The 13,090-nt window shown below is 38.1% G+C and overlaps 1 protein-coding gene across 2 annotated transcripts in view; it reads right to left on the bottom strand.

The window, feature by feature from the left end:
• The window catches only part of LOC101501692 (ubiquitin C-terminal hydrolase 12-like), a 34,627-nt gene that overhangs the window by 7,366 nt on the left and 14,171 nt on the right, over positions 1-13,090 (bottom strand). For both annotated transcript variants that reach the window (XM_004498002.4, XM_004498001.4), the window contains exons 17-25: positions 10,357-10,434; positions 10,141-10,229; positions 9,783-9,891; positions 9,622-9,690; positions 9,337-9,447; positions 3,211-3,266; positions 2,934-3,111; positions 2,694-2,795; positions 2,541-2,606 (exon numbers count right to left, since the gene is read on the bottom strand). In XM_004498002.4, the coding sequence (XP_004498059.1) occupies positions 2,541-2,606; positions 2,694-2,795; positions 2,934-3,111; positions 3,211-3,266; positions 9,337-9,447; positions 9,622-9,690; positions 9,783-9,891; positions 10,141-10,229; positions 10,357-10,434 (858 nt within the window). The remainder of the gene's footprint in view (positions 1-2,540; positions 2,607-2,693; positions 2,796-2,933; positions 3,112-3,210; positions 3,267-9,336; positions 9,448-9,621; positions 9,691-9,782; positions 9,892-10,140; positions 10,230-10,356; positions 10,435-13,090) is intronic.

The following is a 13,090-nucleotide window of genomic DNA, read 5'->3' as shown; positions in this document are numbered from 1 at the left end:
ATTCCATATTTGAAATATTGATCTCTAAAAACAAACCAGGAGCAACTCTCGAAGAAGCTAATACACAATCCTTTCCTAAAATAAATTAAGGCAAAAAAGAAAGGAGCAATCTACCCAACGACACAAACCAAAAACTCCTGTAAACTACACTCTGCTCTTAAATGTGTATACTTATCTGCTTTCCCATTTTTAAACGTTCACATTCTTATCTCTCTCTTCTACTCTTAGAATGTCTCTATTTTTACATTCGAATTTGGAGACGACGGCGAGCTTGATACATGGACTTTTTGCCGCGTCGTAGCAACTAGTTCATGAAGTAAAGGAGGTAAGAGACAAGCAGAGACGTGTCCATGCCTTATTATGTTTTGTATCAGGGCTAGTTGAGTATGTATTTTGAGTCGTTAAACATTGTATATAGTCATGACCTGATTTTTGCCGGATAATAGAAGTTGTATACAGAAGTTTATATATATGTTTTGTATGGTTTAAATAGTTAAAAAAAAAATTTCAAGATTAAGTTACTAGTTTGAGGGTGTCACACTCGTATCCCCAACCAGATTGGTTTTGTTGAAAGGAAGAATCCACACTTAGTTGAAACAACTCATACCTTGCTCTTGCACAAATAGGTGTCGCCTCATGTTTTCGGGATACTATTCTCACAGCTTCTACTTAATAAATCACATGCCCTCCCTTGTTCTTGACAACCAAGAACAACACTTTGTTTTGTTCCTACAACATTTTTACTTTCTACCACTATGTCTCTTCAAAAGCACGTTTGTTGTTCATGGCCCTACTCCAGGGAAAGATAAACTTGTGGCCAAGTCCCTCCAGAGTTTTTCCTCAACTACTCTCATCTACAGAAAAACAATTGATGCTACTTCTGGAAATCTTCACTTGTACATTGTCTCCAAGTCCCTCCAGAGTTTTTCCTCAACTACTCTCATCTACAGAAAAACAATTGATGCTACTTCTGGAAATCTTCACTTGTACATTGTCTCTACAGATGTCATCTTCTTTAAGAATCATCCTTTTTTATTTTCTAATCCAGACTAGACAGATGATCCTGGTAAGTCAAATTTTCTTCTTCCAGATATCTCTAACCTTCTTATTGCACCCAGCCTTGTCTTTGTCCCCACCGATGGACATTGCACTAATCACTGGAGATATCTGTTGCACTGCAAATAGGTAACAGGTCCTCTTGGAATTCTAATACTATTTATGCTAGTTATGAGATGGCCCAATGTGAAGTAGACTACTCTATTTTCTTGCAATCTTCACCGACCACCTACTTGTCTCTGTCGACGACATCATCATCATGGGTAATGTTCATCCTAGTATCCAGTGACTCACAACGTATGTCACTAAACTCTTAAACTAAGGATTTGAGGCCGCTAAAATATTGGCGATTGGAGTAGCTATTATTACTCAACAGAAACATCCACTTGATATACTTGAGGAAAATGGCTTTGCTCGATTGCTGACCAAATCATACTCCATGGATCTCAACATCAAGCTACTACCAAGTCAAGGAAGGAATTGGAAGACATTGGTAGATGTTGATGTTGGAACTTAATTATCTTAGACCAAGCCCAAAAGTACTTATTTGGGCTCGTAGGAGACTTAGATATGCCTTAAATGAGGGGAGGGGAAAGGTGCAATTTGTAGGATCAAACTTGCATGCTCACAGACAACAAATGTCTCGGATGTCAAACCAAGTAAGCAGCACCTCAGAGACATCACTTTTGAATGCTCCTAGTGATAGCCACCAAAACGTTGTGGTTCACATTCTTAGGTATATCATGAGTGCACCAAATGAATAATTATTTTATGAAAATAAGAGTAACACTAGAGTTGTTATCCATTCTGATGTTGATTGGCATGTTCACCAAGAGATAGAAGGCTCACTTAAGGATGTTGTGTCTTTGCTGGAGGTAAGTTGATCTCATGGCTGAGCAAGAAGCAGAACATACAAAGGTAGAATACTGTGCTATCACAGCAAAAACTTTTGAACTTGCACGGCTTCAACAATTACTCCAACTCAAATTAGGAGATGCCAAGGAGATGAAACTAATTTGTGAAAACCAAATTGGGTTGCATATTACTTCCAACCCAATTTTTCATGAAAGAACTAAGCACATAGACCGATTGTCACTTTGTTGGTTCCGGTGATCAAATCGCTTATATGTTTACCAAGTCTAGTAGAGGTCCTCGGGTTGAATCTATTTTAACAAGCTTGGTGCATATGACATGTAAACTCTAGCATGAGGAAGGGTGTTACAAAAAACTCAAATATTCCTTAGCTATACAGAATCCTAGTTTGGTGCTGATTAGTTAGGATTGGGCATTTATTGTATTTATTTTAATATCTTTTAACGTCCGATTTAGAGACAAATTTAAAATTCTATTAAAACTTAATACTAGAAAATAAGTGTTGGAATAGGCAGACAAACCCAAAATGCATCTAAATGTGTGAGCAGATCTGTTTGTGCCTATAATTCATTTGGTTTACATATTAAATGCACCAGGGTTTACTGCTTTACCTTTGATTTAAGGTCATTAATTACATCTGCCACAGTACTATGCTTCGGTAATCTAATGATCATCACCTGAACAAGGATAACTTGGTTAGAAATATAAAACCTCATAAAGTGAATTACTCTGTAAAATGTAAAAGCACCACCAACAATACTAACTTCATCTTTGGCATCATGATGGAAAGCGATTTTGAGGGTTTTTAGGCATTGCAATTCCGGTAGAGGAATATCCAATACTTCAAAGTATAGAATATCACAAGCCTAGAAATAAAATCGAAAAACAATTATTTAGCATATTGAATGCTAAGGAAAAACCCAAACCAGTATTAAGTCCATTCAACACTGCATAGACTCTAAAATGCAACTGCATCTTTTAAAAAATGCATTGCAACTAATAACCTGATTGTAGTGAACCAGCATGTCAGACAAATGTTCCACTCCTCGGTACTTGATAGGCTGTGGTTTAGGCTGCTGGGAGTAGCAGTTATGAGACGTGAGTCTGATTTTAGATGGTTCATTCAAACCAAGGTGTTGAGAGACTCTTTCTACAACATCATCGTATGTGTGAAGCTTGGACCTAGTTGATGGCATAGCATATATGAACTACCATAGGTATACTACAATATCATAAAATGATTAAAGAAACAAAAGAATCATATGCTTGAGAGAAACTCACAGCTCAAGACTGAACTCATCCTCCTTTGGTTTCTCCAAACACCTAAAGCGAACAACCTGCATATGAAAGCAAAGTAATTAATTGAAAAGGACTTGAAATATTAGGCTATACAGAAATAGTACCCAACACGCCAATTCTTTTCAGTGTTCGATGTTTAATCATTGCAAGGGAATGCAGAATCTGTTAGGAACCCAAGAATTGGATTCCTAAGAAAGAACACTTTTATTAGAGATAGAAGAGAAATCGCTTCTCCAAGGATTTCCTTTTCACAATAGAGACTATTCTCTATTCAACAAATGATTACAATATTCAATGATATCCCAATCTAACTACCTAACTCCCTATTTAGACACATTAGGTCTAACAACCCCATAACCAACTAACTAATTTTAGTAACTAACTCTACTAATCTAAGTCCTAACAGAATCCAATCAAATACACCGAGCAATTTAACACTATTCATTACTAACCACAACCAAAAGGCAAGAAAGGACCACAGAAGGACTTATAGATTTCTAAAAGGTTAAAGACAGAAGTTTTTATGATTTGGACTGAGTAAAACTTTAAGGAGAAGTAGAGTAACGCCCAAAAGAATCAAAAGACAAATTCAACTGTCTGAAAATGAGCAGAATATTTGAGAAGTTAGATAAATAAATTAAAAAAGGAGCTGTAACTTGATGGTTTCTCTATCACTTGGAATTCCTAAAACATGGAAATGCTTAGTCACATTGAAACCATAAATTTATGAAATTTTTAATGGGTAGTATGCAAGGTATACTCCCAAATAATTGAGATTCAGTTTCATATGATCCTATTATGCTGTAAAAAACTTCAATTTAAACATGATTTCATCCCAACTCACATATCCCTATGCATGCATACCTCTCTTTCACTCCTAAATCCTAATCACACTTTTTTGTAGCAACAAACAAATTGAATTCACCACACTCACCACCTAGGTTATTGTTAGGACCTAGATAAAGGAAAGTTAGTTAGTAGAAGTAGTTAATTGGTCCAACCTGACGGATCTCGAGGGTGTGCCAGTGTTCATGGAAATGGAGGATTGGTGGGCCAAGAAGGTGGAGCTGCAAGGGTTGTAAGGGATAATCCAGTTGGGTGGGTTGTAAGGGCTGAAAAGTTCTTTGTGGAGCATGAAATTCATAGGTTCCATAAAGTTCAATGGGTGGTCATGAGCTTGGATGCTTGGATACTATCTTGGTTATGTTCTCGTGATCAAGAAAACCTAGATCCAACCTGGGAATTGTTTTGCACAGGTCTGATCCATAGATTTGCAATCGAGAACTAGAAAAAAAGTCAAGAAGGGAGTAACATAGGCCGATGAAGAAGCCACAGCAGCAAATCCGCAGTGTAATACAAGGGGGTCACAGCTGGAAAACCAAGAACCTGAACCAAATTTGGGGATACGATAAAAGAAAATTCAGAAGAGGAAAAAATTCAAAAGAGGAGGAGAAAGCCCAAAAAAAGGAACACGACAGACAAGCCAATGAACAAGAAGTCAAATTGCAAGAATTGAAGAATGACACAGAACAAGCGAAAACAGGACAGGCTGAAATCAAAGAGCGAGCTATTGCTGGAAATGAAGAAGAGCTAGAAAAGTAATGAAGATGAAAATTCAAACAAGAACTTCAATTCTAGAAATTCAGATATGGAGGAAAGAAGGTTTATCGACAAACAAAAAAGAGTGGCAGACGAAAAAGGTAGCAGCCACCAAATCCTGTGCAAAGGCACTGGTTTTTGGTCCTTGAAAACTCCAGCAAGCCTTGTGCCCTCATCGGAGTTGTCAGATCAGAAAGTGCATGCAGGAACAACCAGGATCGCAATCGCAGGAGAACTGACCACGCCGGAACTGCCGCTGAAGGCTTGTTTGCTGGTTGTGGCTGCCCCACCGCCACCAGAGTCGCCAGACACTGATTCACGGGTTGGGGCTCCTGCAACGTTGTTGCTGCCACCGAAACCACTGGACTACAAGCTATGCAAGGCTGGCGCTTTAAAATCCGAACAGTGAGATCCAAAGTTGATAGCACGTTCATAGTTGTAGCAATAGATTCTTTCAAAGAAGTTCACCTACAGAAGGAATAAAAATGTTTCAGAAAAATGACCCTGCTGAAACTGCCATAGACTTGCAGCTTGCTGGATTACATGCTCTTTTGGCTTCTTTTCTTACATTTTCTTTGTCACAGCCCCAGTGTCGCTGCCCTCGTATTTATCTCAGGGCCTTGAACTTTTCCGAAGAGGGGAGCGACAATTTGCAACAAAGCTTGTCGAGTTCTGTGCTATGTTAACTTCGGAAGTGCTTATACATCCTAGGGCACTTCCGCTGGTTGATTATATCTGTTAGAATATAAGAAAATATCTTATAATATCTTATAGTATCTTTTATATTATATTAGAGTATCTTGATTTATTTTCTACGATCAATTTATAATCATAGAGAATCTCAGAATATCTCTCTTTATTATTATGATTTGTTCCTGATTTAGGATTGAGTCTATGTTTCTCAGTAAATAGAGATTAGTATTGAATCTTTTGTAATCAAGTTAGCATAAATCTATTATCAATAATATTCAAACCCTTATTATTTTCTCTCCTCCTTTTCTCTAAAATCCCACAACTTAAACATGGTATCAGAGCCTATTTCGATCCTCCTTCAAGATCCCGCCTACATTCCGCTGTCGAGTTCCCAACAGTTAGGGAATATAATCATAGTTTCTTTTTTCCAACACTCGGACACGTTTCACTCGTTTTCCGTTCAGTTCGCTACTGCCGCCGCTGCCACTATTTCCAGCGAATTTTCCTGCGAACAGCGTCGTCATCTCCAGATTAGGTCATGCCCAAAAGTTGTCACATGCGCTTTCACGCGCTGCTAATCTTTCCTGCGAGTAGATCTCACGCGCTGCCGTCTCCACAGCGTATGACGACACGTTTTGACGCCTCTCAGTTGCTGCTTGGTCGGTCAATCGCGCCTCAACCTCTAAGTTTCGAATTTGCCCTCGTATTCTAGTTTCGAGCTACAGTTACACCCACTTCCATTGTGTGCGGAATCTCCCAATCTACAATACCCAGATTTTTTTAGGTCAAAAGTTGCTCCACGCGCGCTCATGTGCCTCCAAGATCCGCCGTCTACCGTTGCCTTTCATCTGCTGTCGCTGCTGGAAAAGTTTTCCAGCAAGTTTTCCGAAACAACCATTGTCTCTCCTGTTTTGGATGCATTTTCTTACTCCGTTGATCAATCATGGTTTCGTTTCATTAGTCGCGCTGCTTCCTCTTTGGTGTTTGTCATGCAATTTAGTTCTTACTAATAGATTATAACAGTGGCTTCTATTCCCACCGACAATCATTCTGGTGGTGTCCCTTTTCCCACAGATGAATCATATTAGTGATGACTTCTTTTTCCATTGATAATCATTCTGACAATGTCTTTTATTTTCATGACTCACACTTTAGCATGGCAATTTGTCTCAGAAGCACTAGCCCTATCTTTGTCCTAGATGTACTGGCCTTGCATTTCTCTCCTTGAAGCACGCTTCTTCAATATTATTGGTTTGAAGCTTTCAAATGCAGTTTTTAGAAGGATGGACCTTGCTTTGTTCAACAGCTTGCCATGAATTTCTCTCATGCTGATGATCATTCCGGCTATCTGGCTAGGTTGTATTTATAGCAATTCTCTCCGACTTCACCTGCATCCCTGAGTTGCTTTTCCATCTTTTTTTATTATTTTGCGGAGCAAAACATTGTTTTCTTGTAGCAAGCTAAAGCTTAGTAAACTTTAGCTTGAAGGGGAGTGTTAGAATATTAGAAAATATCTTATAATATCTTTTATATTATATTAGATTATCTTGATTTATTTTCTATGATCAATTTATAATCATAGAGAATCTCAGAATATCTCTCTTTATTATTATGATTTGTTCCTGATTTAGGATTGAGTCTATGTTTCTCAGTAAATAGAGATTAGTATTGAATCTTTTGTAATCAAGTTAGCATAAAGCTATTATCAATAATATTCAAACCCTTATTATTTTCTCTCCTCCTTTTCTCTAAAATCCCACAACTTCAACAATATCCATGCAAACAACAGTACTGTTAATGAAGCTCGGTCCAATTTGCAAGATGAATATGGTAGCAGGAACAACACTACCCCATTTGGTTGGCCTCAAAAAGAACCTTTGAATTATGATAATAATCTTGATAATAATCTGGTTGCTGAATCTTTGCCAAATGGTGATCATGGGATGAATCGGTCTTTGCCTTTCCACCAGTGGGAGTGGGATCCAGGTGGCAACAACATAAATGAGAGTAATAGTTCCTTACTTTGGTAGGATACAAGTGCCGATAATTTAAATGAGAGCCTGTTGCATGAGGGTGCCAGCACCTCAATATCATGAGTATGTGGAAGGGAAAAGGGAAGCAAAATCATGTTATCAAATATTACACCTACAAGAATATAGTAGATGTCAACCTTGAGGACAAGGTTGTTTTGAAGAGGGGTGTATTGTTAGGACTTAGATAAAGGAAAGTTAGTTAGTAGAAGTTTTTAATTAGTAGAAGTTAGTTAGTAGACTATTATGTTTGTTAGTTGGTAGTTAGTGATCCTTTCCCTCTCCTACCCTAAGTGTACATGGGAACTATAAATAAAGGTTCCATCTCTTATGAAAGTATCTTTTAGCAACTTTAAAAATTGAGTGGTGTAAACCAATGTAGGAACGTATCCGCTCTTGTCTATTATTTTTTTTGGAGAGATTATCTCCTATTATTTCTTATCTTTTTTCTAAATATAAGTGTTCTTCCTTTAAATCTTTGGAATCTAATTCTTGGGTTCCTAACAATGCTATTCCAGAACAACTCTGTTGTTATTGAAATTTAAGTTTACCGTTCAACTCTCCACAATTTTTAATTTAATCTTAGTGACAGGGTAAGCTTAGTCATATATTTATGATACTTCGAGCATGTCTACATCTGGTTCTGCACATTGAAGTGCCAGTAGAAGCAGACTATTGTCATTAATAAATATAATCCTAGTTCATCTGATACTGGTAGTCCACTTTGGACATATTTCACAGTAAGGAAACCTAAAGAAACAGACAGGAACTACCCATTGCAAATATATGTCATGGAAACAAAGTTCCACGGAATCATAATATTGAATAGGGGGTTCTGAGCATGTTAAGATAGATGTTATGGAGATAAAGTTCATCCTTGTGTAAGAAATGAATACTGGGAAAAGATACCAAGTTTAGCTGATATGATAGCTAAAAGATATAGGGCAGTTTTGAAATAAATTAATGAGTATTCCTGGGATTGTATTCTTGAATCTTTATGGTTAAGATTATAATAGGTTGTGAGAGGAAAAAACTCTCCCCTATAACCCAGATCAAAAGCTCCTCAGAAAAGAAACAACTCTTCGACTGCCCAACCTCTAAGGTTCTAACTAAAAGTCGACCAATCATACCATCTCTCTCTTCACATCCTCTTATAACAGAATGTATCACACTTTGTTCAACCCTCGCCCTCTGCCACGTCACATTCCTTCCCCATTTCCTATATTTTCATAACATCACTCACCACATAATGGGCCTGCCCAACTAATTAGCTAATTGCCTATTCAGGCCCACCCTCTCATCTTGGTTCCTAACACAGTAATTGAGCAAAATTTTGTTTTCTACCAGGTAGGTAGGTGGAACTAGATGTTCAGTACAGTGTACTTACTACGAAAAACATTCCAAAGATATTGGAGTATTCACTGATCAATGTTAACACTGTAGAAACAGTATTCTGCGAGATAGGGAGAGATGAGGAATTATATACATACTCCGATCAGAGTAGGTGTCTTGAAGGGGGATCCAGCCTTGACAATGAGAGGAAGAAGGGTGGTAAGTTTCCTGTTTTGTTGGGTTTTTAGGATTTAGACCCACAACTTGCAAAGTCTAGGAACAACTTGAGATGGATCAAAGGTTTTGTGAATTGATTGAGGAAATCCTCAGCGTGACTAATAATACATACGTGACTCACAATCTTTAATGTATGAAAATGAAATAACAATAAAAGACAATATAAGTCAAATCTGAATAATATTAACTCAATGTTGCAAATTTAAATAGTACATACTTGACGGTTTTGCACATAATCAAAGAACGAAGGAACGTCTGGGTAGGAAGATTGCTGTCCACCTCCATCATGAGAGGACTTCTGGAAGCAAATGATATCACCATCTTCTAACTGCTCAAAACACAAACGTGCAAACAAAAGTTACTATCTTAATTGCAAAATTGACTGATAAATCTAAAGCCAAATAATAAACACCTAAAGGAAAAATAAGAAATATAAAATGCTTCAAACATTCTCGAAAGCACTGGAAACCGAATATACATTTAGTCGGCAATAATTTTATACCTGATTTTCACGAAAAGTGGACTTCTTGTCAACACGTTCGCACATGATTTTTGGTTCAAATTTTATTTCCTGAATATGCACAACAGAATATAAGCACTATCCCACTATATTGATATTGCCATCGTGGAAGACAATTATACATTAGATGCATATTGACTAACCTCAAACAGATCAATTTCTTCATCCGGAGCAAATCCAGCCATTTCATTTAGTTTCATCAATATATCAACTGGCTTTTTGCTACCCAATACGAAAAGCCTTCCAACATACCTGAGGAAACACAGGAAAATTAACTTTATCAATTAAATGTAGTTTCAATCGTAATAAGTCGCTATGGCACTACCAACACATTATGACATGGGGGATATTGCGCCAGCGGCCATAGGCTGCAACGCCTATTATATCCACCACTCTTCTGCCATAGGCCACAACTTCATATTCATAGGAAGGATTTTTGGCTGGCTGCCATAATCTACCACTGATAACACGGATCCTATTTGGATTTGGTTAAGCACGTACCGAAGCTTCTCATTTGAGGGTTCATAAAGTTTAAAGAATAGCAACAACTCCTCTTTCAACTTCTCAGGAGGCGGAATAGGTCGCAAATCCTAATTCATTGTGCAAGGCATAAATAACAAATCCATGTCAGTAGTGATTCAGTTGGAGAGGGAAAGAAAAATTGTAATAGCAACTACCACACTATCAGAAAGATAAAATGACCAAGAAAAACATTACCTGCCCCAATTCTATTTCCAAAAATAACTTCAGTTCTGCATTATTTGCCTTATTGGAAACATCTCTTAACTGTCCAACCTACAATGACAAAAACTTTAAGAAAGGATAGTTTATAAAAAAACTTTCAATCAAATCTTGGAAGAATGAATATTCATTTTAGGAGTTTCGAAAGAGTGGAGTAAAAAATTCATTTGACACTATTAATACATCCTTTGACTATAGAAATAACTTAAACATAAACATTTATTTGAGAAGCGCTTGTCCTATTAATGTTCAATTAAACTGTTTATTCGGACAAGTCAATAGTATACATAGTAAAATTTTATTTTATCCAATTATTGTGACATCCCAAACTATTAGTGTTGTCGAAGGAGGATAGCGGAAAATCGGCCATATCAATACGCCATTGCAACCTATGGTGCCACCATGGCAGGCATTCCTTCACAAATTGCCTATGCCGGTTTTCAAAAAATCCACCACGCCATGGCGGAATGGCGGCACCATTTAACAACACTGCAAACTATATTAGTATATGTTAGCTGTCTGTTAATTAGGAGCTTATAAGTAACAAACCTGAAATTAGGGAAGTATATAAAGGAAGAATAAGAATGAGATAATGGTACAATATCTTAATATTAGTTAAATATATAGTAATTAACAGAATTATTCTATAATGAAATATGAGAAGTAGGATTATTAGGAGACTAAGGAAAAGTTTGAAAGTTATAAGTAAAAGAAAGGAAAAGAGAATGAATCTATCTGTGTTTATGATAGAATTGAGACCTTAGGACAGTCACTCCCCCTATTTTTTCTAATAAATTACGAGGTCCCAATTGGTATATATGTTCAAACAATAGAAGTAAAACTGTTAAATATTATAATGTAAATATTATATTATAGTAGATGGGCTGTAAGTATTCTGTCCCGTTACTATTACTGTAAATTAGGGTTGTTTAATACCCTTTGTCTATATAAAGAAATTCCGCTGTGTAGTTGAAACACACAGGTTATTCACAATATGTCTCTCAATACTCTTTATATTCAACATAGTATATAGACCCAACTGAGAGCCAACTGAGAGACAACCCTAATTGTCAACTACCCGGTCGACACACTGTCTCCGGTGAATATTTTCTTCGGCAAACCGTGTTCTCAACTCCGGTTTTCCCCCTCTGCTGTTGATACACTGATTCCTCAACTTTTGTTCAGTCGTTCACAGTGCCGCTTCTTCCACCGCACTCGCCTCGGCCCCCTGCTTCCATATCTGCCCTCAGTTTTCAATTTCGAGTTACGGATATACGAGTTCCAGTTCAAACAGCCCCTGTTTTCCCGGTTCCGACGCGTTTTCTAACAATCTGTGCTGACCATGGCATCCCAGTCTGAAACAAAGAGCATCTTCACCAACTACATCACCTCTCCTCTCTCTGTTGAAAAATTGAATGGATAAAATTATGATAGTTGTTGGGCTGCCGACATCAAACTATGGCTACGTGGTCAAGGTTACGAGGATCATCTCACCCAAAACCCTGATAAGGTGAATGTGACTGAAACATCCAAATGGAGTCAGATTGATGCTCAGTTGTGTAGTGTCATTAAGTCTAAACTTCATCCAGATGTTAAACCGATCTTCCGTCCGCATCTCACGTGTGAATCGGTTTGGAGTCAAGCAAAGGCACTCTATACTAACGACACACAACGTCTCTATGGAGTGTGTCACCGCTTGTTGAATATCATTACTCCGAAGTCACTCGATGGCTCTATTTCTGCATATCTTGGCACCGTTCATAGTGCACTTCATGACTTTAATGAGCTTCTCCCTCCTGCTGCAAGTAATCCAGCTGAACAGAAGAAGGAGTTGGATCAACGCAGCACCTTCTTCATGCTTCTTGCACTCTATGGCCTACCACAAGAGTATTCTGCAACTCGTGATCAAATTTTGGGATCTGCTACTGTTCAGAATATGTCTACTACCTCAGCGATCCTCCTTCGAGTACCAGCAAAACATCCAGTTGAGCAGTCTATTACTTCAATTTCGGGTGACACTGCTGCCCTTGCATCTCAGGGACATAATCAGCATCGTTCTCGTGGAGGACCATCCAACTCTAAGCCTCGTCCCAAGTGTGAGCATTGTCATCGGGTTGGCCACACTATTGATCGTTGTTCGAAGTTGCATGGTAAGCCTTCGCCTTCGATAAATGCGACTCAGCTTGATCCTTCTGCAACTATTCAAACTACACCATCTCCACAAGGCTCCCCAGCAAACTATGAAGATTTTCTCCGATGGGTTCAGAGCCATCCGAACTCTAGTTCTCCTACTTCGGTTGCACACACTGGTAACCCATTCGTTTACCTCTCTCAATCATCTTCTCTCGGCCCTTGGGTTCTTGATTATGGTGCGTCTGATCATGTTACTGGTAATAAAGGTCTCTTTTCTTCACTCTCTACATCTGGTTTTTTACCTACTATAACTTCTGCCAATGGTACTCAAACCAGGTTTCAAGGAGTTGGCACTGTCCACATCCTCCCTTCCATCTCAGTTGCATATGTTCTATATGTACCTGGATGACCCTTTAATTTACTTTCAATTAGTCGATTGACTCGGTCTCATAATTGTATTATTACTTTCACTAATGATAATGTTACCTTGCAGGACCGGAATTCGGGACGGACGATTGGCGTCGGATGTGAGTTACAAGGCCTCTATTACCTTTCTACATCTTCCAAGACGTGCTCT

Source organism: Cicer arietinum, chromosome 4, assembly GCF_000331145.2.
Source record: "Cicer arietinum cultivar CDC Frontier isolate Library 1 chromosome 4, Cicar.CDCFrontier_v2.0, whole genome shotgun sequence".
NCBI classification, from domain to species: domain Eukaryota; kingdom Viridiplantae; phylum Streptophyta; class Magnoliopsida; order Fabales; family Fabaceae; genus Cicer; species Cicer arietinum.
The sequence above is the reverse complement of the archived record's forward strand: the minus strand, read 5'-3'. Positions and strand labels throughout refer to the sequence as shown.